This window comes from Zingiber officinale, chromosome 10A (assembly GCF_018446385.1).
Source record: "Zingiber officinale cultivar Zhangliang chromosome 10A, Zo_v1.1, whole genome shotgun sequence".
Lineage (NCBI taxonomy): Eukaryota > Viridiplantae > Streptophyta > Magnoliopsida > Zingiberales > Zingiberaceae > Zingiber > Zingiber officinale.
This window is the reverse complement of record NC_056004.1, coordinates 98,871,551-98,898,039: the sequence shown is the minus strand read 5'-3', so window position 1 is coordinate 98,898,039 and position 26,489 is coordinate 98,871,551. Positions and strand designations below refer to the sequence as shown.

Here is a 26,489-nt window from a genome sequence, read left to right as displayed (position 1 = left end):
TTATTAATATTAATAACAATAATATTCAGGACGGGTTCGGAGATGGGGATAGTATTCCCATACCCGCCTCGAACCCGTCCCATCCCCAAAAAATTGAGGATCCCCATCCTCATTTCAGATTTTTCCCATGGGACCCTAAACTCGTGGAGAAAATTATCATCCTAATCTAAAGGGCCAGAATATAATCTTAAAAAATAAATCTAAAGTATTTAATCAATACATGTCATCTTATAAATATAATTAATCTATAATATAAAAAAAATATTTTTAAAAAATTAAATATGAAAATAGATGGAAAATAATATAATTAATTTATAAAATATAATATTACTTAGAAATCTTTAATAATAATTTAAAAATTAGGAAAAGGTCCAATAGTTCGACTCTAGTCAATTAGTATTGTCCTCCTGGTAAAAGAGAATAAGAAAGTTGTAGTATTCTGGTAACAAAAATATAACATCCCGATTATATACATAAGAGAAATTAAAAGATTAATATAATAAATCACATTACCTTAAATATTATCTTTAATTTCATTTGTTCCTTAAAATATGTTTAAAATTTTGAAATTATTAAAATATTCTTGAAATGTTATTAACATGATATTTTTCAAATTAAAGGAGTATTTTGATGAATTTGAGTCTTCATGTACCATTTTGAAATGAAGATCAAACTGTGGAGCGCGAATGAAAATCTCCCTTCACACTTACCCCTTTCTCCAAGTAACGGCATATCCACACGTGGCTCCATCTAGGGGTGTCAAAAATGAACCCGACCCGACGACCCAACCCGAATCGACCCGAAAAAAATCAGGTTCGGGTTAGACATTTTCGGGTTCGGGTCGGGTTCGGGTTGGAGGGTATTCGGGTTGAAGATTTTCGGGTTGGGTCGGGTCGGGTTCGGGTTGACCCGGGTTGACCCAAATATAGGGTTTAGTGGGGTTTTTTTAGGGTTAAATCAAATTTTATTTTGAAAATTAAGATGTTTTATGTATATTAATATCAAGTTAGTATGATAATGATGAAATATTGAGATAAAAGTGAAGAATTATAGGGAAAATAACTCCAAAAAGTCATTTTGAATCGAATTTTCGGGTTACACGGGTTGGGTTCGGGTTGGGCGGGTTGGGCGGGTTCGGGTTCGGGTTTAGGAGTTTCGGGTTGAATTCGGGTTCGGGTCGGATTCGGGTTGGGTTATAAAAAAAAAAAAAAAAATTTAACCCGACCCAACCCACCCGAATTGACACCCTTAGCTCCATCCTCCATCCCTCAAATTAAATGCGTACGAATTTAAGGTATCAAAAGAGTGTTCGTTTAGGCATTACTTTATCCGTTGCACGAAACAAAACAATTTTAAATCTGATTTTGAAATCGACGCCATCGAAATCGAACCCCAAATTCCACCTCCCCCCATCTTAAACCTTCTCTTTCGTCGATCGCTCTCCGATCTGCCACCAGCGCCGCCCGATCCGCCATCGGCACCCGCCTTGCGCTCCTCGTCGTCTCCCTCCCGCCGTCTCCTCCCTGAAAAACAGCGAAGGAGAAGGTGGCGAGCGGCGATGGAAACCCTAATGGTGGATAGCGTTCAGAACAGCCTTCGCCTCTTCATGCACCGCAATGCTATTTTCTTCTGCGAACGCCTCTGCGCCGAGTTCCCTACCGAGGTTCGATTTGAACTTTCCCATTTTTCTCATTATGTGACCGGATCTCTGGCTACTGGTCGATCGTATCTAAGAGACGTTTCTTAAACTCATTGTTTCCTCGAAGTTTATTAGCTGGTCCTCAAGCTCTTATTTTTGCAGCCTTAGCGTTTTGAACCATTTCTCACTTGTTCTCGGGGTTGCTTCCGGTTTTGAATCTGTACCTGTTGATTTGACTCTGCATTAGTCATTTTCTTTGTTCTTTTGGTAGTCATCGTCGTCTTTGCAGCTTTTTGTTTTGTTTTTTTTTCTCTTACTTGTAGTTATTTTCGCTTGGACGAGTAAGTATAAATTTCTAGTCTGGAATTACATGCATTGCAGCTAAATTTGTTATATTTCTCTTAGAATTGATCATTCATGGGCATCCCTCCCTGACTCGATGAACGAGATATTACGTGACAAACATATTTTTCCAGCTGGAATCTAGTGAACATTTGGCTCTCATATATACTCTTATTTGATCAGCACTTTGGTTGTTTTATGTGTCCTGTGTGTTTATATAGCTGTGTTTGTGTGATTTCGATTTTTAGGACTTTATGATTATTTTAGCTATGTGAAACAATTCACCTTAGCATAATTTTTCATGATAATTCATTCATGTGTTTTTTTGCTAGTTTTCAATTGAAAATTTTTGAACCATACTGCATGCTTTCACTTATCCTTTTGTGCCCGAACTATTCATTGCAGCTCAATTTGCAACTCCTGGCAACTTGCTACTTGCAAAATGGAAAAGCATATTGTGCCTACCAAATACTGAAAGGTAATGTAGTCAAGAAATGGTCCTGAAAATTGCATGAATATTTTGTTTTAGGATGGTAATGGATGTGGTAAGTCTTGCATCTGGCTCTATTGATCTTGGATGATACTTCACTTAAATAATGCAAGTGTAGGTCATGTTGCATGCGGTATTTAATTATTACTAAAATATGCTAGGATAGACATCATTGCTCCCAACATATTCCATCTACTTTAATTGTCTAATCTTCATCTCCTTTTTTTGTTTTTCTTTTGGTGTGTTTTTCCCTGCTATCTTCTACAGATATGTTAATTACATTCTCCTTTTGGTTTTTGTATGTGTAGGGACAAGCATGCCACATTCCCGCTACTTGTTTGCAATGTCATGTTTCCAGATGAATCTTCTACAAGAAGCTGAAGCAACACTATGTCCAGCTAATGAACCAAATGCCGAGGCATGTTTTCATTTCATTCTGCCGAGTTATCAAGATGAAATTCACTTCCGTGTTGTCTATATTGTGTTCAGGATTTGTTCTTTTCAGCATAGTCTTGAGTCTCAATATGACTACATGTAGCTATCCATTTTTTCTCCTCCTTTAAATGTACCAATGAGCTCTGAAAACAATAGTGTCCTAAGTTATCTAACACCAGCAATAGCTAGATATTTAAAAGATGTTTCTTCATTGAAAAGGATCTAGATCTGAGCAGCAGAGACATATTGAATTAGTAGACATACTGAATTAGTAGGTCAAGTTTTTATGAAAGGAGAGTACTCATGTGGTCATCAAGATGACATTTTATCTTCCACTTCAAGGTAGGCCTACATACAGCCATGTGCTATTTGTGTTTGAGTGATTGAAGGAAATATGTAGTGTAGCTAATTGAATGATCCGGATGGTAAATCACTACTAGTATAGCTACTTCCTTAGGTGGCTGAAATCAATTTGAGTGGCTGGACGCATAAACTATTTGGAAAACTAACTCAGTCGGTGATGTTCGATGTACTCTTTGATTGTGCTGAACTCTTGATATCAATTGAGAATAAGATCAACTGAAATCTTGGTGTAGATAGCTGGCTGGTTGTTTTGGTTCAGTTTTTCAATAATCATATTTAGATAAAGAATTGATTTTTCGTTTCCATTTAGTGCTTTCATATTACTAATTATTCAATTGTTTTTGAAGGCCTTAGATCACCTTGATCAATGCCTTTTGGTATTCTCTAAATGTGAATCTCGCTGAAACACAAAACATTAAAAATACTTCCCCTTCCAGTAGAATGAGATATATAGAATATTTATTCTTATTCAGTATTATCACATTACTAATTCAATTGGTTTTGAAAGTTGAATATCCTGATCAATATTGCTTTGTGTATTTTTATATGTGCAGATTGCTGAAACTGAAAGCATTTACTTTACCTTCCTCTCTACAGGTTCCAGATGGAGCAGCTGGCCATTACCTTCTTGGCCTCATATATAGGTTCCTGAATTATTTTGAACTTTTGCAACTAATGTAAACTTGTAACTTGTGTTGTCTACCATTTTCTGATTATATCTAGAGGGGTCATTTGGTTAATTTGTTGTCATGTTATGTAACATGAGAAAGTTTTTACCAAGCATTATTTATTTGGATTGAATATTTATTTGATAATGAAGTAATTTTTTTTCTTCTGTCAATTTTTTTTTTCTGGCATATTTTTGTCAAGTGAAAAATTAGATTTATTTCTGTTTGGTCTGCCTTAAGATAATAACAAGTGTCTCAAACAATTTCCTTTTTTTTGTTCAAATTACATAACCATTTTTATGCTTATATAGATCTCAATATTTTCTTCTTTTTAGGTACATAGGCAGACGAGGCGTTGCTATTGAACACTTAATGCAGGCTTTGGCCATAGATCCTCTGCTATGGGCTGCATATGATGAACTGTGTGTTCTGGGTCAGTAGCTGGCATTTTTTTCTTCATATTTTTTTATTTTTATTTTTAAATTCATATACTTTGTTCCTTAAATTGTCCTTAATTAGACTTGGTTACCGCATGTTATAGATGATCATCTTTATTATCATTGTTTTCAGGTGCTGTAGAAGACGCAAATGAGTACTTTAGTGATATGGCTGCCCAACACATTCAGAAGCAATATTTATCTGAGTCAAATTCACTTAATTCGAGCAATGGCAGTGAATTCAATAACGGATCTTCTAATATGTCAGTGACCTTTGTGGATTCAATTCCAAGACAATCAAAGCAACTTCTAGCGAATAATGCAAGAGAGATATCCTCTATTCCACCAAGTTCTGCAATTGCAAAAGTGCCAGCTAGTAACAGTGGGACTTCAAATTTTTCACAATTTATCACTCCTCCAGCAGCAACTCAGGTGGATACAATAAATCATTGCTTTTAGACACATACCAGTGTAGCATCTCAAGAATGAAATTGCGAAATCATTTGGCTGTTTTTGGAAAATATCAATTCCTTTGACTATTTGTGAAGGGAGCCAAGGATCATCTTCTTTTATTTTTTTTCTTTTAGAAAAGTATACTCTTGATATCTGAATTAGGAAACAATATTTTATTAGTTTTAGTTAGATAATCTGGATACTCTTCAAAAACATTCATTTGTGGCATATTGAACTTCATAAAGCAGATTTAGAAATGCTAGTGCACACTTGGATGGTTGACACTAATGACTAAACTAATATGTATTTGATTAAAATAAAATTTTCTCAATTAGATTTATTTGGTGTTTTAGTTTTTGACTCATGACAAACTTACCTGGCTTCCTGTGTCGCATCAGAAGAGCAACTGACATGTGTGATTATTGCTTCATATTCTTTACAAATTGTAAATAAGAAAAATGTCTGGTCTTGTTTCCTTCTCCCACTGTTGGAATTGGAAGCCTATTCGATGGTTTGTGCAATTTGATTTTTGTATTTCTTATGAGATAAGGATTTCAATGAGTTTTGGTTTGTAAGTGATCTTTCCCTTTGGTAAACCTTTGAGATAGTGATGATGAGCGACTTGCACATTGAACCTTTTGAAAAAATTCCTAAAGGATTAGTGTGTTACCTATGGACTACTTTTGCTAACTGATTCCTCCTGATTTGGAGTTCTATATGTATCCTGCATTTGCCTATGAAATAGTGATGAAGCCATTAAGAATTAAATTGAATGCAGTTGCAGAGTTTCTCCATTCTACTATATTATACACACACACACATACATATATATATGTATGTATGTATGTATTTATTTTATTTCAATAGAATGTAACTCATCACTTTTATTCACATTTAACCAACATTCATATCATCTGAAAATGAAACCTAAGAATAGAAATCTAGGAATACTCTATTTTCAGACTTGATACTGATTGTTCTGAGAATTTTTATTCTGGAAGATCAAGACTGCAATAGAAATCTAGGAATAGTGTGAGTTCATACATCAAAGTTTTTTCTTATCCTTCATTTATTCCCATCATCTTTAACTTCTCAGGTCCTGCTAGTATGCTACTCTGTTTGCATAAAGATGATGGTGGCATATGAATAGACCATCTTTCACATGTTTTAACTGAAGCAATGTGAGTAGTTTGGCATAACAAAAGAAATAGCATATTTGTCTTCCACCAAAATGCAATCCTTGCGCCAACTACATTAACTCATCACATTATTGCTGTACATTTATTTTTCACTGGAACTAAAGTTTGTTTTTGTTTAGATGATACTCAGATAACAACACATATTGTTGTGTCTGATACATTGCAGGCGTTTTTAATCACTGTTCATTCAGTTGGTTAGGATGTAGGAAGCATGGGTTTTACTCTTTGTTAACAAATATTACCTTTTGTTCCATGTCTGTTCTTGTTGATTCTTTTGGCAGCTTCTCATCTAGCCTAATCAGAGTTCTAACATGATGTTTTCAAATTCATAATATATTTTTTTTTCTGATAAGGTTTTCTACTGGTGGTTCTAGAAATAGATCTAATGAGTTTCATTTTGACTTTTAACAGCAACAAAAAAAACATAGCAATTCTTGTTGCACAACTGTGAAACAGCTGTTATAGTTTAAGCAACTATAAACAGTGAGCATAGCGTAGAAAATCAAGCGATGTAGTTAGAAAGATATTAATTTCTTATGTACAGAATAATTAATCTCCTACTCTCTCTTCTATTGTAATTTTGTATATAATGGGTATTCAATGTAATACAATTTGGAGACATTAATTCTTTCCGCAAGGGCCTTCATTGCTAATTCTCTGCTTTTGCATTTCTTCATCATGGCCGATTCTGCATTTCCTAGACGGATTCAATCGTGTAGAAATTGAGAAATTTCGAGGATTGTTGGGCTCTCTTGATAAACAGTCTGGCGCGTGCTCTTTGACTCTCTCATGTGTCTTTTCTCTCTTTTTTTTGTATGAATACCTCAAACATTTTTTTTGATAACTCATGGATAATAGACTCTGGTGTCACATACCACATGACTCTCAATTCTCAAAATTTCCATACTTCTACCAACTTTATTTCTGTTCAAAAATTAACTATTGAACTTTAATGTCATGCCATTTCCCCCCTTCTTATTGTGTTTTCCAAGATCAAGACTCGGGGAGGAGGATTGGACTTGCTAAGGAACATAGTGATCTTTATTCCTTTGAATCCACTAAGAAGAATAATTTGTCTTTGTCCTTTTCCAGTTCCTCCAATAAAGATAACATTTTGTTGTATCATAAACGTCTTTGTCTTCTCTCTTTTGGAGTTTTAAAGGCCATGTTTCCTCATCTTTTTCAAGGATTGGATGTTTTCGAATTTCAGTATGATGTTTGCGAATGGGCAAAACATTCTCGTGTACCATTTCCTATTAGCAATAAAAGAAGTTCTACTCCCTTTCGTTTAATTCATAGTGACATATGAGGTCCTAATATTCCTAATGTTTATAGGGCTTGATGGTTTGTCTCCTTAATTGATGATTGCACTCTGGTTACATGGTTGTTTCTCCTCGTACAAAAATCTGATATCTGCATTATTATTCCTAATTTCCACTCAATGATTCAAAATCAATTTGGAGTGAAAATCAAAAGCTTTATGACCGATAACGCTAGATATTACTTCAACCAAATCTTGTCATTCTACTTCCATTCTCAGGGGATTATTCATGATTCGTTCATACATGCCAACAAAATAGAATAGCAGAGAGGAAAAATGGACATTTACTCAACAATACTTGTGTTATTCTTTTCCACAACAATGCCCCTAAATCCTATTGGGGAGAGGCTATCCTTAATGCCAGATACATGATAAACAGACTTTCTTTGCCTTAGATAACAAGAGTTTCATGTAATTCCTCAATGATTTTCATCCTCATTTCCAAATTACAAATGGAAAATACTCTTAGGATTTTTGGGTGCACTATTTTTGTCCATATCCATGGTCCACTATGAGGCAAACTGGATCCTTGTGCCATTAAATGTGTCTTCGTTGGATACTCATCCACTCAAAAAGGGTACAAGTGTTATTACCCTTCATCTCAAAAGTTTAACATCTTGGTTGATGTTACCTTCTTTAAACGTACCCTGTCTTTCTCCAAGTCCTATCCTCGGGGAGATTTCAGTGATAGAAGATATCACTTTTGAGTCATGTCAACCCATTAACGCTCTGGATCTTCCTCCTACTCAAGTTCGTACCGAATCACATTCTATTCCTATTCCATCTAGTGAGTCACCTTCATCTTCTTTTCCATCCAGTGTTTCTTGTGATACTCCAAGTATTCCTCAAGTGTATTCAAGGAGAAAGCCTTTTCCAGAAGCGATACAAGTCCATGAACCTCAACCATAAACCTCCGACCCTGATACTGGGATCATGGTAAGATCAAATCATCTATTGACCTAACAGATAGCCTTAACCTTCCTATTGTGGTTAGAAAAGGTACTAGAGAATGCATCAAACACCCTCTCTATCCTCTATCTCTCTAAATTTCTCTTAAACATCTATCACCCACCCATAAAGGATTCATTGTGAGTCTAAATACCATGACTATTTCCAATACTGTTTTTGAGGCATTGCCAAAAAGGGAATGGAGGGATGCCATGAGTGAGGAAATGGATGGATTAGAAAAGAGTAAGATATGGAAGGTTGTTGAGAAGCCAAAGAGGAAGAATATTGTTGATTGTAAGTGGATTTTTATGCTAAAATACAAAGCAGATAGATCTCTTGAGAGATATAAAGCTATGTTGGTGGCAAAAGGTTATACTCAGATTTATGGGGTAGATTATCAAGAGACCTTTACTGCAGCTGCAAAAATGAATACGGTCAGAGTTCTATTATCTTTGGCTGCACACTTCAACTAGCAACTCCAGAATGCACTTCAACCAACCTACTAGGATTTGCAAGGGGTACTCGTAACGGAGTATGTAAATTAAGGAAGATTTTTTATGATCTAAAACAATCTCCTAGGGCATGGTTTGGAAGGTTTGCAAAAAGTCATGAAGAAGTATGGGTATAACCAAAGCCAAGGGGACCATACTCTCTTCATTAAGCACTCAACTACAAGGAAGGTGACGACTCTATGTAGATAATATCATTGTAACTAGAAATGATGAAAAGGAAAAACATGATCTAAAGTAGAAATTGATAGAGGAGTTAGAAATAATGGAACTGGACAAATTGAAGTACTTCCTTGGTATTGAGGTAGCATATTCTACCAAAGGAATTTTTATTTCTTAGCAGAAGTATGTGCTTGATTTGTTAGCGGAAATATGGAAGATTAGGTGTAAGCCGATTTCTAATCCAATGGATCCAAATCACAAGATAGGAGAAGCTAAGAAAGAACCAACTGTGGACAAAAGGATGTATCAGAGCTTGGTTGGTAGGATTATATACTTTGCTCACGCTCGTCCAGACCTAACATATGTTGTGAGTGTAATTAGCCAATTCATGCATGATCCAAGAGAATCTCACATTCAAGCTACTTACTAAGTATTACATTACTTGAAAGGCACTTCGGGAAATGGAATTTTGTGTTGGTACCTCAAGGTAGTTTTGATGTGATCAACCAAATCAGGTTAGGTCTTGTTGGTGTTTGATCCTTGTGTCTAAGTGTGCAGGAGCTTAGGAACACAAGAAGTCGAGCGGAAGATGTAGATAGCGAGAAGGATAACACGGGAAGGGAGCCGACGGACTTGGTGCATCCGAAGGATGAAGTGCTGCAGAAGAATACACCGGTGGACGAGAAGAACGTGCGTGATGTTCGAGGGACGAGAAGCCAAGGAAGAAGCTTGCTCGAGGAGAAGGTCGGAGAATGAGTTCGGGTGAGCCCTATTCTGGTTGACCGAAATCACCCAGGCGATTGGAGCAGTAGAAGAGCAAAAGATGGCTGGAAGTACTGTTGGAGGCGCCTTCAAAGGGGAGTTGAAGGCGCCTCCCGCACCTCACTGTGGAAAGCACCTTCCATGGCTGGAAGGCGCCTTCGATGACCAACACAAAGGCACCTTCCGGCCCTATGGAAGGCGCCTTCGACCAGAAAAATATTGTCGTTGCCAAATGTTAAAGCTTTATCCTTTAGCGTCTCGCTGGAGGTGCCTTCCACCCACGGATAGGATTTTTCAGGAGTTATAAAAAGACCCTTGGAGCTAGGAAATAAACAACAACTTAAGTATCAACTCTAGTATTCATTTCCTAGCAATAGTTTGAGCAATCAACGAGTGTAAGAGGCTTCTCCGCCTTCACCAATGGAGATCTTTTAGAGCTTTTCATTTGTCTTGGATAAACAACCATATAGGTTGTAACCAAGTAAACCCTGCGCCTCTTCTTTCAGTTTTTTTTGTTTAATTTATTCTTAACTATACTGTTGCTACTAATATGAGTTGAAAGAACGAGAAAGGTTGTCTCACAGGCAATTCACTCCCTCAAGCCGGTCGCCAAGGGTCCTAACAAGTGGTATCAGACCTAGGACGCCTTAGAAGGACTAACCGCCGACTGAAGCAACGAGATGATGGTCGGTGCAAGCATTCACCCACCAAAATTCGAGGGAGACTTCGCACAATGGAAACGTCGGATGGAGGTATTCTTTAAAATGGATTTTGAAATTCTGTTAATTATGAAATACGGCTTTGTAGTTTTAAAAGACAAAGAAGAATATCAATAGACGAAGAAGGAGCAAGTCGACTTCGTGACGAATGGTAAAGTAGAGTTTTATCTACTCAGCATCCTTCCGCCCCAGGAAGTAAATCGAATTGGCAGCTACGACTCCGCCAAAGAGCTCTGGGAGAAGTTCTTAGAACTCCACGAAGACACTTCGGAAGCGAAGTTAGCAAGGCGAGACATCCTCCGAACCCAACTGACAAACCTGCGAATGAACAATGGAGAAAATGTAGCGCAACTCCAAGCACGGATCAAAGAACTCATCACTCAGCTCAATAATCTCGGAGAAACGGTAACGAATCGAGACTCAATCCGGTATGCGCTCAACGCCTAAGGACTTCGAGGTAAGCACTCTAGAGAATTTGTTTTCTACTTTTGAATTTCACGAAACTCGATGTGCAAATTTTAAAGAAATAGAAAAGTCGAACAACAATATTGCCTTGAAAGCCAATAAGGAAAATCTTGACTCCGACGCATCGATCGACGAAGATGAGGCGACCCTACTACTAAGAAAATTTAATAAAATTTTTAAATCTAATAAATTTAAATCGCAGATGAGAAAGCATTATCGGAACAAAAGGAAGGTCCGATGCTACAACTGCAACGAAGAGGGGCACATTAAGGATGACTGTCCAAAATTGGAAAACAAGGACAAAGAAAATAACAAGAAGCCAGCTCGGCCCAAGCACAGTCTAAAAGCCACATGGGATGAATCGTCGTCCTCCGAATCTAAAATTGAAGTCTACGTCGAATTAACCCTAATGGCAGACCATCAAAAGGAAGACGAAATTAGCTCAGAGATGAGCATCGACGAAGGGGGAGGTTCATCAGAGGAAAGCTATGATGAAGGGGGAGCATCAGAATACGAGGTAAGTCAGGTACGTGTCTTATCTCCTAAAAAGTCGTTTAAATTTATTAAGAGTCTTTTCAAAGACTTAGTAAAAGTAGAAAAAGAAAATATGGACTTGAAAAGACAATTAGCCAATACTTGCCCAATTGTTTAATAATTTAAAATTAGAAAATGACAAATTGGAAACTGAAATAGAATACTTAAAAAATCGTGCATGCTCAAATAATCAAAATATTAGGAGATATAATAATTTAAATTGATATTTTAAATACCATAAGGGTCAAATTATGAAGATATCACATAAATATGTACATAAGAAATTTATGATTAACACAGTTGGAAGGAACCTATATTGGGTTCCAAAATCTTACATAAATTAAAATGGGAAGTAGGGCTGTCAGAGAGAAAAAAATTAAATGTTTAATTTCTTTAAGAGGCTTTGTCTAGAAAATGGTTATTGCTCTAATAACAAAGAAGGCTTAGTGTCTTGTCACAGCCTGAAAGCCAATTACAAAATAAATATTTAATTGACTAACTGTTAAGCATTGAATTATCATGCTTTCAATGTTTATCAAATTCTTTTGAAATTATTTAGAATTTTTTAAAAAAATTTTTGGGCCAACTTTCATATTATTAAAACATTAGAGTTTGTCTTGAACTTAAAGTTTTATTTGTGAAACTTAAACTATTGTATTTTTTTTCTTAAACTTTTTGTCATTGTTAATTAGAATTTACCCCATTTTTAATGTTATTAAAAGGAGAGAAGTAAGATTAAGTCTAGGGGGAGGTAGTAAAATTTTAAATTTTATTTGTACTTACTTTTCATTCTTGCAATTTTTTTTTATTGCTATTTTGTTTATGGTTTATCCTAACTTAACTTGAGTTTGATCACATAAAAAAGGGGGAGATTGTTGGTACCCCAATGTGGTTTTGATGTGATCAACCAAGCCAGGTTAGGTTCTGTAACCTGTTGGTGTTTGATCCTTGTGTCTAAGTGTGCAGGAGCTTAGAAACATACGAAGTCAAGCGGAAGACGCAGCTAGCGATAAGGATGACACGGGAAGGGAACCGACGAACTCAGTGCATCCGAGGGATGAGGTGTTGCGGAAAAGTACACCGGTGGACGAGAAGCCTGGGAGGAAGCCTATTCGAGGAGAAGATCGGAAAATGGGTTCGGGTGAGCCCTATTCTGGTTGACCGAAATCACTCAGGCGATCGGAGCAGTAGAAGAGCAAAAGATGGCTGGAAGTGTTGCTGGAGGCGCATTCAAAGGGAGTTGAAAGCACCTCCCGCGCCTCATTGTGGAAAGCGCCTTCCATGGCTAGAAGGCGCCTTCCAACCCTATGGAAGACGTTTTTCAATCCTATGGAAGGTGCCTTCGACCAGAAAAATAGTGTCGTTGCCAAATGGTAAAGCTTTATCCTTTAGCGCCTTGTTGGAGGCGCCTTCCAACCCGTTGGAGGCATCTTTCACCCACGGATAGGATTTTCCAGGAGGTATAAAAAGACCCTGGAGCTAGGAAATAAACAACAACTTAAGTATCAACTCTAGTATTCATTTCCTAGCAATAGTTTGAGCAATCAACGAGTGTAAGAGGCTTCTCCGCCTTCACCAAAGGAGATCTTTTAGAGCTATTTGTCTTGGATTAACAACCATCTAAGTTGTAACCAAGTAAACCCTGCGCCTCTTCTTTCAGTTATTTTTGTTTAATTCATTCTTAACTATACTGTTGCTATTAATATGAGTTGAAAGAACGAGAAAGGTTGTCTCACAGACAATTCACTCCCTCAAGCCGACCACCAAGGGTCCTAACATTTTGTTCAAGAGAAATGAGATGACTTTAGAAGCTTACATAGATGTAGACTATGTAGGTTCTCTAGTGGATAGAAGATCAACCATAGGATATTGTACTTTCCTTGGTGGTAATCTAGTGACATGGAGGAGTAAGAAGCAAAATGTGGTGGCAAGATTATCTGTAGAATCAGAAATTAGGGTTATTGCTCAAGGATTATGTGAACTATTCTTGTTGAAGATTGTTTTGGATGATTTGAAAATCAAATGAGAATGCTCCATGAAACTTTATTGTGACAATAAGTCAGCTATCAATATTATTAATAATCTTATTCTACATGATCGGACTAGGTATATTAAAATTGATAGATATTTCATCAAGGAATTATTGGAGGAAGGATTAGTGTGTTTGTCATATGTCCCTTTAGAACTACAATTGGCTGATGTGCTAACAAAGAGACTGAACAATTATAAATTTCATGATCTTATAGTCAAGTTGGGAATGGAAAACATCTATTTCTCAATTTTAGGGGGAGTGTTGAACAACTTTCACATCTTGTACAAAATAAATAGCTATGTCGAACAACTGTGATAGTTGTGAACAGTAACAGCTGTGAGTATAAAGTAAGAAATCAAGGGATATAGTTTGAAAGAAATTAATTTCCTATGTGCAGAATAATTAGCTTCCTATTTACTATTAATTTCTTATTCTCTTTTCTATTGTAATTTTGTATATAATTTTGTATATAATGAGTATTCCCGTTCTGATTGTAATACAATTTAGACATCAATTCTTTCCACAATTCTTTCTTACAAGAAAATTTTATTGAGCAGGGATTCTATAATTTTTGGTAATCTTTTTTGGTAATACGAGCAAGGTAGTATGGAAGGGACACTTTTTCAGGCATGTTTTGTTTAATTGTCAAGTAGATAAATGGCTTGTTGTCGATGACTTGTAGTTCTAATTTAATTGCCATTTTTTTTCCTTTATCATATTTGATTGAATCCTATCTATTTGACTGGAAATTAAATTAAGCCTATTCATTATCGTACAGCTCTCTGGAGTAGCTCCTCCACCTCTCTGTCGAAATGTGCATGTCTCCTTCAATGTAGCCAACAATGATATCGCTACAAAGTCCAATAATATAGCAGTTCAAACACCTAGGAGGAAATTGTTGGATGAAGGGAAACTACGAAAGGTTCTTTTTTGCTTTTTTTGATAATTGCCTATATTTTTGACTTTGCATCACATGGCTAAAAATGGTTTGCACCTGTCATGCTGTCTAAAGGCCAGATCAATATCATCTCAAGTTGAATATATTCCTTGACCTACTAGTGCTTGATTGTTTTCTGCATGTGCAAGTATGTCTTTCATGTCTGAGAACTATAAAAAAGACAGTGCAGGTTGTTTAGAAACAATATCATGACAATGCAAGGATAAAGCTGTTATCCAAAGAAACAATATTATATTTATTGTCATTGTTTTCCTTCTCATTGTTGTAGTCATTATTGTTATTCCTAGTTCTCATTGCGTTTTTCATTTTTTTTATCATTACTATTATTGTTAATATTTTTATATCATGACTATATTAATATATTTTTTGTTGACGATGATCATCATTGATTGCATAGGCTCATAATGAAGTGCCTTTCTGTTTCACTTTGCTCAGTCTATTGTGTGTATTTGGTTCATGTTGCAGATTTAATCCTTTGCCTTTTCCTTTATGTTTAGACTTAGTCATCTGACATCTTCAGAATGTTCTGATTCTCATTGTATAATTGATTAAGCTTTAAATCTAATGAACATTTTGCTAAGATTCTTGTCAAACATTTTGTCTTAATAAGACATTATGAACTAGATTATCTAACCAAGAAGAATCTTCTGTCAGGTTTCAGGGAGATTGTTCTCTGATTCAGTGCCACGCCGTAGTACAAGACTGTCAGCAGAAGCAATAGCTGTTGCGAGTTCAAATGCTACTCAAATAACTTCAAATGGAAATAGTCACACTTCTGCTAAGTTCCTAGGAGGATTTTCTTCATCGTCATCATCATCATCAAAAGTGAATGCAGCATCCTCACGTTCTTTGACATTTAAGAAAGGACATTCTTGGATCTCTGAAAGTTTTGATGAAGGTGAAGTCCTATTCTAACTCTGATAACTGTCCTCGCTTGGTTCTAAATTGTTGTGTTAGTGTTTTATAGATGTTGCTTGCATGTTAAGGTGTGTCTCATCAAGGTTGTGATTGTTGGGATATGTCCGATGCGGGTGCGTGCTAGAACACGTTTCGTAAACGCAGCGGAATATAAAACAATAATAATTCCTAATTATTACATCACACACATCACATGCATACAAGTACACAATATGCCAAACATGAACGCATAATTAAAATTTTACGGGAAGTAAATTTACGCTAGGTATATCTTACGGATGACCTGTAACGAGAAGGGTATCAAGGTATACCTTACGGATGACCTGTAACGAGAATGACATCAACCGTAGCGACGTGTCGAACCTCACCTCTATTCATATCCAGGATTGAGTTTCCAAAAGTCAATCAACAAAATAATGAAACTTGTATATAATTCTCTCCCAATTACATCTATATATAATCCTCTTTAATATGTTGGATTAGAAAGCTCAAATCCAACTCATTATTCCTTAACAAAAAATTAGCCCATTAACCTCTTGGTTTGGTTCACAATTAAACCAAGTTGGTTCATGACTAATTCATGATTAAACCAAATATGGTCCAACTCTACCATAAGAGATGTATCCCATCCGCGTTTCCATTATGTCAAATATTTCTATATTTGTCTTGTGTATGATCCGACCAAACATTTATCTCTTGATCTAAGAATCATATTCTTTAATTTGTTTTACGTCTTTTAAAGACTCGTTAGTGCGTGTGGCCCAATAGGTTTCTGGTTCATCTTGATTGTCCATAATTAACTACTTAATTATAGAACGATCATGAGTAGCACCTAGTAGTACATCATGATGCTCAATTAACCAGAAAATCATAGTTGATCTTAGAACTAATTCGAAACCCTTCAGCAGCTACAGTGAGTCGTGCCTTGTTCCTTTCATTCGTCTTATACCCACTTGGTTCAGGACATAGTCTATGTGTAGACTGACTAAGTCACGCTTTAGTCCTAGTAATACTTCCTCGTTCTACGAATTGGTTCAGGACATAGTCTATGTGTAGACTGACTAAGTCATACCTAGTTCTAGTAATATTTCCTCGTTCTACGAATTCAAATTACTCGTACATGTGTACAAAAGTCTTGCTATTAACATGTGATGTTTTGGCAAAGACTTTGAATAATAATCTTAACGAGTGGTCATAGGGTATACGTCTCCTCGCAAGGAGCGGTGAATCCTCTGTGGGCTATCCGAGCATCTTCGGGCATTTCGACTTATACCTAATAATCCTGGGTCCATACCTCAATGAGGTGTTTGCTTAAGATGTTAAAGTATAAGTCTCCATGACTAAGATGACTTGTATACCTCAAGTCGAAGGAAACTTGCACTCGAGCTGCAGTAAGAGTTTCACAGACATATCCACATATATATAAATAATCATATGAAGTCTTACAGCGAATCACTCCAATGAACTAGTTACCATAACTAGCATCCAGATTTAACTCTCGACATCTCAATGTCTCTAGCTAGTGAGAAAACAGTTGTTTGGCGAACCAAGGAGTATAACCCGTGCTAGTCTTACAGAATTGATGGTGTCTGAGTGCATCAATTCGATAACTAGGAAAATTCTAATATGTTCATAATTGCACATATAGAGATAATTACTAGTTGTGATCCGATCACAATTTCTCTCATGCTATGAATTGTATTGCGGACATTCAGTAAATGAGTTTAAGACAATCAAACATATAATATGCATTCAAATAGTGAATCTATATTTAGTAAAAGCCGTAAGGCGATTGCGTTAGGACATCCCTCGAAATCTAACAGTGATATGGGATGGAAAAGCCATGCTTCAAGTGGTTCTAGCGGGTGACTTCAAATTTATGTTTGAAATAGAGCTCCTTAACAGGACATGAGCACATTTAATGCCCCAGGCCAGCACATCCTCAATCATTAGTGATGTAGTTTGCATGGTTCTGAAATAGTGGGTTGAAACTCGAAAAGTAAAGTTTTCATAGTGGCACTACAACTATAGGAAGGAGATTGTGGTGGTGAATTCAGAATGGAAGTGGTCACGAATGTTTGGCGATTTCCCTACTGATACAAACAACTGGTTAAAATTAGCAAGCAAACACAAAATTCCTTTTGAATTAGATATAGTAACAATCACTTGGGATGACAAATTTGATTTGAATTTAAATATACATCCCTGAAGCCACCTATATAGCAAGACACATTTATATTTTTATATTATAATATTTTGGTTATCAAAACATGATTAACATAAACCAAAAACTGCTTGAAACCTGAATCCACATTGATTAGTAGGAGTGGATACCTGAACATGGATAGGTTGAATATTTCAAATACTTGATTCCCATCCCTAGCACAACATGCAATTGCAAAGTTTTCACATTGCTCAGTATTTACCTATGCGTAAATAAAAGTTGAACTTCTTAGATCTGCACAAACAAAATGCAAAATTCCTTCTCAGCCAATCCTCAAATTAAGATAGATGAATGATTAAGACCTTGGCAGATTATAACATAGAGAGTGTGCATTTGCATGAAATCTATAAGGTGAACAGCCACTTGACGATTGTGGTCAAGTTGGGAGTGATGGTTTGTTAAGGACCATCGTTCAGTATGACACAATCCTTGTCGAAGTCTGATATTTTTTCCTTGTCTATACATATCTATGTGTCACCCCTACAAGTCAGAACCCACTGACATTAATGCTCGCATTATGGTTCAAGAAGTTATTGGCCTTTGGTCGCACCATCCAAGATGTTGGTTAGCTATGGCATTACAAAATAACTCATTTCAGGGTGGTATTTGTGAGTAGTGGAGTTGTTGTGCAAGAGTTTGCTTAATTTTCGACCTTATTATCTTTCTCCACATGCAAATTTGATGCTCATGCCACATATGCAATGTCGCAGACAGTGAAAACATCATCCTTATCTTGACTTGGGGGACACTTTTCTGCCTCAAAAGGGAATATTGTGGGAAGACTGATGTTCACATTTTATTTGCTTGCGTTTTATTCGAATCTCACTCTAAATTATTGTCTATGCATGTCTGTGTCACCTACAAGTCAGAACCCACTGAGATGAGAGGCAGTTGGCTCAATGCTCTCATTGTGGTTCAAGAGGTTATTGGTCTTCAGTCACACCATGCAAGATATTTGGTTAGCTATAGCATCGCAAAATAACTCATTTGGGGGGTGATAATTATGAGTTGTGGACTTTTTGTGCAAGTATGCTTTGCCTGATTTTCGATCCTTCTATCTTTCTCCATATGCAAATTTGATGCTCACGGGACATGCAATGTTGCAGACAGTGAAAACATCATCCTTATCTTGACTTTGGAACCCTTCCGCTGCCTGAAAAGGGGATATTGTGGGAAGGCCTCACATCTATTTTTTATTTTTTTGCTTGCGTTTATTCTAATCTCACTGTAAATATCAATGATTGCTTGGCCAACTAATTTTCTTGTTGCCGAGGGAGTGCATGTCCAATGAAACCCAGGTGAAAACAAGCTGAAGGAGACATGGAGTTGGGAAAAATGGTTCTCCTAGACGAACGTATCTTTATAAGTAACTGCATGATATGGTCCATATTGTGATCTTGGCAATATTATTAGAAGCACCCAATTTATTGTTGTTAGTATCTTGCTAATTTTATACTGATGATAGTTTGATATTCTGTTCTGAAACATTTCTTAAATGCTAACGAATGCTCCTATTAATGCTCATTATCTAATTTTTTTTTCAACAATTATTGGAATGATATTACATTAACTTGGTTATGCCTATTATTATAGATAAATTTGGTTATGCCAATTTCTATATACCTTATTTGTGTATGCTTTTCAAGATTAAGTTTTCTGATTTACTCTGAAGGCTATTTTTCCTGAAAAAATGATCCAAATCAGATTTGACTGAGTCTAAACAAGTTAGATTCAGGTAATGGTAGCACTGGTGTAATATGTTTACTTGTTGGTGGCCTGCGCTGGTACTGGAACATATTGTTTGCCACTCAATCTACCCTTTTTGATCTTCTATTGCTTTTAGGGAGGCGATCCGAAGATTTTGATGATTCTCGGATGGAGAATATGGCAACAACTTCCTCTTATACATCAATGTCTGGTGATGTTAGATACCTTGAGCAAGGTAAGACAATTGGAGATTTGGCACAAGACTCAAGATTGATTAGTGGTGCTCAGGAGCTATTGTGCTTACTGAGAACACTCGGAGAAGGCTACTGGCTTTCCTGTTCATATAGGTGTCAGGTATGGTGGAGTATGATAAAGAAAATTTTTGCATTGAATTGCATGCCTAAGTACTTTGTTATTTTCAATGAGCAGGAGGCACTGGAAGTTTACTTGAAACTTTCAGAAAAGCAATTTAATACTGGATGGGTGCTATCCCAGGTCAGGTGCTTTTCCTTGGTATAAAATGGTTTGCCTGATTTTTCTTTGGCTTTTTTATGCTTCTAGTATAGGATTACTTTCTTGCTTAAAATTTCACATTTTATAATTTCTTTGTTGAGCAATGTACTTGTGTTGTCACTTCCTGCATCTGCGGAATGGAAAGCAGACAACTTCTAGTTTTGGAAGAAAAATATAATGACAACAGAAAATGGAATCAACTGCTTCGTCCTTAGTATTGCTTGAGTTTTTCTATGCTGTATTGTTATGGAAATTTTGAACTACTTTGTTTTTTGGTGTTTCAAAACTTGAGGATTGCTCTAGTACAATCTTTTGCTTTCTCTCTCCTCTCTCTCTTTTATCTTGGCAAGATTCTGATGCCTGCATTGAGATTTGATGCTTTTCTTCTTATATGCTTACTTACAACTTCAGAAATCCAGGTGGGAAGACTACATTTCGAACTGGTTGACTATTATGAGGCAGATCACTTCTTTAGTTTGGCACGCCGTGTATCCCCATTCATTCTGGAGGGAATGGATATGTATTCCACTGCTCTTTATGTAAGTCATGTAAATTCATGAATTGCTTTTATATGTGGTAACACATGCGTGGGTGCAAGCGCAGATGCGCACAGGCACTGGCGTGCACACATATTATATATTGGTTTTTCTTATTCTATGGTGGTTATCTTCATTGGGTTCTCTTATTGGTGCAGGGAGATTTTCATTTTGCCTTTGCAGAATGAGATAGACCTTTAATGTTGCGCTCTCAGAGTTTACACTGTTTGCAATATGCCACCCTAGACTTAGTTTGGCAAATTTACTTTGATTTGCAAAATTCCTCTTGTTCCCCAACTTGATTCGGGTTTTTTGTGGAGAGTGCTGGAGGCATTTGTAAGGTTAAATTCCAAATTTTCTGGGATTTGAACTCAATGGGTTTTGACACTATCCCTGAAAGTTGGGGATGAACTATATAGATGATCATTATCAATTACCATTTGGCCCACAAATGCCATGAATACTTAAGCAGTTCTAGGTAGATTGTAGACTGTTCGTTTATAAGTTTCCTATTTCTTATAGTCAGTATTTTTTTTTTATTATTATCCTTGTTTATTGAAGGGGAGCCTTGGCGCAACGGTAAAGTTGTTGCTTTGTGATCAAAAGGTCACGGATTCGAATCCTGAAAACAATCTCTTGCAAAAAACAGGCTAAGGTTGCGTACAATGGATCCTTCTCCGGACCCCGCATAGCGGGAGCTTCGTGCACCGGGTTGTTCTTTTTATTATCCTCATTTATTATAGAATATTCATTAGTCATTCATCATTACATTCGCCATTACATACCCTATAGTAAGATAAAAAAATTCTTATTCTAGTTTGTCATAGAATATTCGTTAGTCATTACACACTGATTGTGTATTGATCTGGTTTTCATATATCTAGAAGATTGAAGAAAAAATGTATGCTTTACATAAACTGTTCTCTGTTCAGAGAACAAATTGACTCTGCTTATTTCTGATGTCATGTGCACACAAGCAATGCGGTAATGCCCATCAGTATGTTGACTTCAGCTTTACTCCTATATCCAAGAAATTATTTTATTTATTTCCTTGGCCAATCTGCTTAGTTATAGCTAGGGTTATTTCACATTAGTGTGGCTGCATCTTATAGGTGGTATTGGCCAGCGTTTATCATAGAAAATTGTTCTGTTGTGGACCATTGATTATTTGTGATATATGATGCAGAATTTCTTTGAAAGAGGAGAATAAATAATTATCCTACTTATACGTTTTCTGTATAATTAATTTTAGTTGAAATAATTGTCTACTTTCCCTCCTGCGCGATTTTCCCCCCAAATGTCTAATTCATACCAGTGCCAGAAAGTATCACATATATAATATGCATAAACTACAAATTATTTTATACTGATAGTTTGACGGCCCTAATTTCTCTTTTGCTAGCATATGAAGGAGGAAATGAAATTGAGTTACCTTGCTCAAGAGCTTATATCAGTTGACAGATTATCTCCTCAAGCTTGGTATGCTCCTTCTGCTTATATTGACAAATTATTGGTTTATTTTGATATTCTGTTGGACATTTGATAGCTTTTTGTTAAAAAAAATTGCTCAATTATTAATTTCTAGTGTAAATTGAACAAAATAATGAGTCATGTTGTTGAGTCGCATATGCTTTGGTTTGATGAAAAATAAAGGAATTTAACGTCAGGGCACACCTAATATTTGTGCATCCACTTGATGTTCGACATTTAGTCTATTGCACAATAACATCTCTACAAGTAAACATTGGTACAGATTCTTTTACATTTTCACTCAACAATACACTTCTGAAATTCTAGTATTTCATTGTTCCTGACCTGTTCTTTTCTTTGGTTTTATCCCATAAACAAATCCTTCACTAACAGTGTTCCTTTTATGTAATGGTTCCTTAGGTGTGCGTTGGGCAACTGCTATAGCATGCAGAAAGATTATGAGACTGCACTGAAAATTTTCCAACGTGCAGTGCAACTGGATTCAAGATTTGTGTACGCGCACACTCTTTGTGGTCATGAGTATGCAACCTATTGCCTCTACTATTTCTTTTTTATCCTATGAACACCATTTTTAAAGTTTAAATAAGTTGCCGGCTGCTACTTATATGTTGCATGGTTTTTAAATTTTATTGCATCCTTCTGATTAACAGGTACATTGCTTTAGAGGATTTTGAGAATGGAATAAAATGCTACCAAAGTGCACTTCAAATAGACCAGAGGCATTATAATTCTTGGTATGGACTTGGGGTGGTATACCTACGGCAGGAGAAATTTGAATTTGCTGAACATCACCTCCGAAAAGCATACAATATAAATCCACAGTCTTCGGTTCTCATGTGTTACCTCGGGATGGCACAACATGCATTGCAGGTTTTATTCCAATCCTTGTCTACCATCGTCCTTTTCACTTGTTATTTGTTCTGGTTGTTACAAAAGTTCTTAACGTGCCATTGCAGGTTTTCCAGTGTGTTTGTCGTGAACTGACCTTTTGTTATTTTCTGTTTTTGTAAAATCAGAGGAATGAAGATGCACTGGAAATGCTCGAAAGGGCAATCGCTGCTGACAAGCAGAATCCACTTCCTGTATACCAGAAAGCCAACATACTTAGTCTCGACCGCTTTGATGAAGCACTAAATGTGTTGGAGCAGCTTAAGGAGAGTGCGCCTCATGAAAGCTGTGTGTACGCGCTGATGGGTAAGATCTACAAGCGACTTGAAGTGCACGAAAAGGCAATGTTCTACTTTGGCCTTGCATTGGATTTGAAGCCTCCTGCTGCCGATGTTGCCACCATTAAGGTAATATTACTAACTCAAAATCTGTTTTGTTTTTTTGCTCATATGATTGAACAGGGGGGGATTGATCATATGAATGAATTGACCTCTATTTCTTCCAAGTTCAATGTTAGATGAAAGCACTTGATTTACTAGTTTGGATAAATTGGCAATAGATATGCCATAACAATTTGTCATTCGGTGATCCCGGGTGCCCCCACACAACTAGCCTCACAGCCATTTGTAGATAGTTAAATTAGGAAACTGATTAGGCCACTACGTGGGAGGGTATTTTCCGCAGGCTTCGTCGGGAATCACCCATTTTTACGAATCTACCATGTAGTAACCAGCTCACCATAACAAGCACATAGATATTGGTACCATGCTACCTTACTGATTACCAACTCCATGGCCTTTCGGTATAGATGTAACGCTGTTTAATGACAAAATACCATCTATTGTGAATGTTTTTCTTATTAATTTAAAAGATTGTCCACAAGGATATTGACACCTTGATCTTTTAGTATAAATCTCAATGCCTCAATCACCATGATGGTGGTACATCTGTGCATGCTTCTGCTCTCTGCTTTTACCAGTGTACATGTCAATGCTTTCTGACGCTGTAAGATAGCATGTATTAACTAATGTTTTCCTTGTTTTGTTTTAAAAGATTGCGCACAAGGACACCTGGGCCTTCTGATATCGATGTCGATGCATTAAAGTATATTGGCATATGCTTTTGCTCTTTGATCCTTGCTCTCGCTTGTTTTGTCTAAACTTGCGTGTTATCAAATCCCATGGCAATCCCTTCTAACGGAGTAGATATCATCAACACTAGCTAATGCTTTTCTTTTAATGATCACTCAAATGCCTCAGCAACCAAGAGAAACTAGTACATCAACATTCTTTTGTTCTTTGTTTTACTCGTATTTTTCTGATCCCACTTGTTTTCCAGGCGGCAATGGAGAAACTATATCTTCCCGATGAAATGGACGACATCCTTTAGTTTAACTAGCTCTGAAGCGTATACTTCCACTTGGGCATCAGTTCCCCTGCTACGGCTCCTGGCGCTCTCGAGTTAGCAAGAAGGCTACTGCCCGTCTCAGACGTCGCAAGCATGTCTTTCTCTTTCATGATTGTAACACTAGCACAGTTTTGTAGGCTCTTAGGCATCCATGGAAGACCAAGAGGAGGCGAGAACCTGAGAAATCTGCCATATAGAGACGCAATGGTACGATAAGCCCCAGCCTCTGAAACCCATGCTTGTTGAATTATTCGATAACATAGAGAAGGATATAAAAACGTATCATCATCATTTTTAAGGAGTAGCACAAAGCAGGTGGATCTCTTGTAATCATCAAATGGCTTGTTCACTAGTTGGAATCTGTCATTAACTCCTAATGGGAAACTTGCTTTGTATATTACCTTGTCACACTGGAATTGTGATTTAATTGAAACACAAATTCGATTTTATTTAAATAATATTTAATTGCATCGTCGTCATCAATACCTTTAAAGTTTGTAAGTTAATCGGTTTATGCTTTTAAATGGTAGAGGAAAAAACAGTACTATCAAGATTTTGACGGGCCAAATGCGAATTATTTTTATAACTATGATGTTCGTCTTTCAGTATGAACTAATCCTTTGTGTTCACGGAAAATGAGCCTGTAAACACCAATATTTTTTTTGTTTGTTTAAAATGATTTACAATGAGTTCATGAAATCGTATGAGCCTATTTGAAATCTGAGTCAGACGAAAATCGATTGAGATGGTGCTAGCTTTGATGGAGAGGTGATTTGGACACATTTAGTATATGCACATTGGAAAAACATACTCTGTACTCTTGGACAGTGATAACGAGATCAGCGGTACCAATATTGTTAGATCTATGTACTAGTGTAATGTAAGGGGCACGTAGTGTAAGGGCGATGAAGTAACTTACTGTAATGAGCTATTTTTATAAAAAAAAATAATAATTTAATTTTTTATATAGAAATTAAATCGATAAAAATTAATATTACATTTGCACTTAGTTAGAACGTCGAGAAAAATATATTTTCTAATATCGTCGATCTAAGATATTAAGTGTGTCAATTCGGATGAGTCGGGTTGGATTGGATCGAGCTGTGTTTTTTTTTAATTCAACCCGAACTCGATCTGAATCTAAGTTCAACCTAAAACCTCAAAACTCGAACCCGATCAATCTAAATTCGACCCAGATAATCCGAAAATTCGATTCAAAATGATTTTTTAAAGTTATTTTTTTTTTTTTATGATTCTTCACTTTTATCTTAATACTTAATCATTACCATACAAACATGATATTAATATATATATAAACATCTTAATTTTCAAAATAAAATTCGATTTAACCTAAAAAAATCCACTAAACTCTATATTTAGATTAACTTGGGTCAATCCAAACTCGATCCAATCTGAAAATTTTTAACCCTCTAATCTAAACTCGACCCGAATTCAAAAATACCCAATCCAAATCTGATTTTTTCGGATAGACTCGAATTGGGTCATCGGCTCATATTTATTTTTGACACCACTATAAAGTATTTATAAAAAATTGTTCGTTCTTAGTAATTTTAAGGTGTAAAATTTAAAAAAAATATGACAATATATATTTTTTATATAAAATAATTAAAAAATTATTAATAATCAATAATTTAACGGTCGATGACTGCGATAAGTTTAGTATACTGGACCAGGAATGCGTGAGGTGCGAGAACCATAGTGAGTATAAGTAAACATACCGGTAATTATTTTTAGGGTAATCTTGATCGTTTAAAAAAATTTCCAGCTCTTATCTGTCGTAAGTCTGCTGAATCTTTTCTTGGTGCGACCACCGTAGTGAGTATAAGCAAACATACAGTCAATTATTTTCGGGTAATATTGATCATTTAAAAAAAAAAATGGAGATATTTTTTCTTCTTGGCCAATGCGAGCACTAGGGTGAGTATAAGCAATTATTTTGGGTAATGATATATGTTTTTTAAAAAAAAAAATCAGTTTTTTACCGAATCAGATATATTACTGATTCACATATTCACTTTCTTTTTCCCTGCTATTTTTCCGGCTTTTACCGTCTGAGTGTTTTTTTTCCTTACAGCGATCGAATAAAATTAATTGATTCATATTTAAAAAAAAATCATTCTCAATATATTAAATTAAATTAATATTTAAAAATATTTTTATAATAATGAGAACTAAACAAATAAATAGAAATTAATTTTAGGTTATTATGATCTCTCTAACTCCATCAATAAATTTTGACTAAAATTTATTAGATTCATTCAGTTAAAATCGGTCGATGGATATAGAGTGTTTAAAATGATGTGAACTAGATCCTATGAGTTTGTCTAGTTCTTATGATTATATCTATA

At 36.0% G+C, this 26,489-nt stretch overlaps 1 protein-coding gene across 1 annotated transcript; it reads left to right on the top strand.

Annotated features, from left to right (window-relative positions):
* Window positions 1-1,354: 1,354 nt before the first annotated feature.
* On the top strand, window positions 1,355-24,578 carry LOC122026331 (cell division cycle protein 27 homolog B-like). The gene is made up of 16 exons (XM_042585004.1): window positions 1,355-1,663; window positions 2,387-2,459; window positions 2,780-2,889; window positions 3,867-3,913; window positions 4,273-4,370; window positions 4,508-4,806; window positions 14,257-14,400; window positions 15,091-15,334; window positions 19,422-19,639; window positions 19,715-19,780; window positions 20,218-20,337; window positions 21,737-21,813; window positions 22,225-22,344; window positions 22,476-22,695; window positions 22,842-23,120; window positions 24,052-24,578. Exons 1-16 carry the CDS (start codon window positions 1,559-1,561, stop codon window positions 24,100-24,102), a joined length of 2,271 nt encoding a protein of 756 aa, XP_042440938.1. The 5' UTR covers window positions 1,355-1,558; the 3' UTR covers window positions 24,103-24,578.
* Window positions 24,579-26,489: the final 1,911 nt, after the last annotated feature.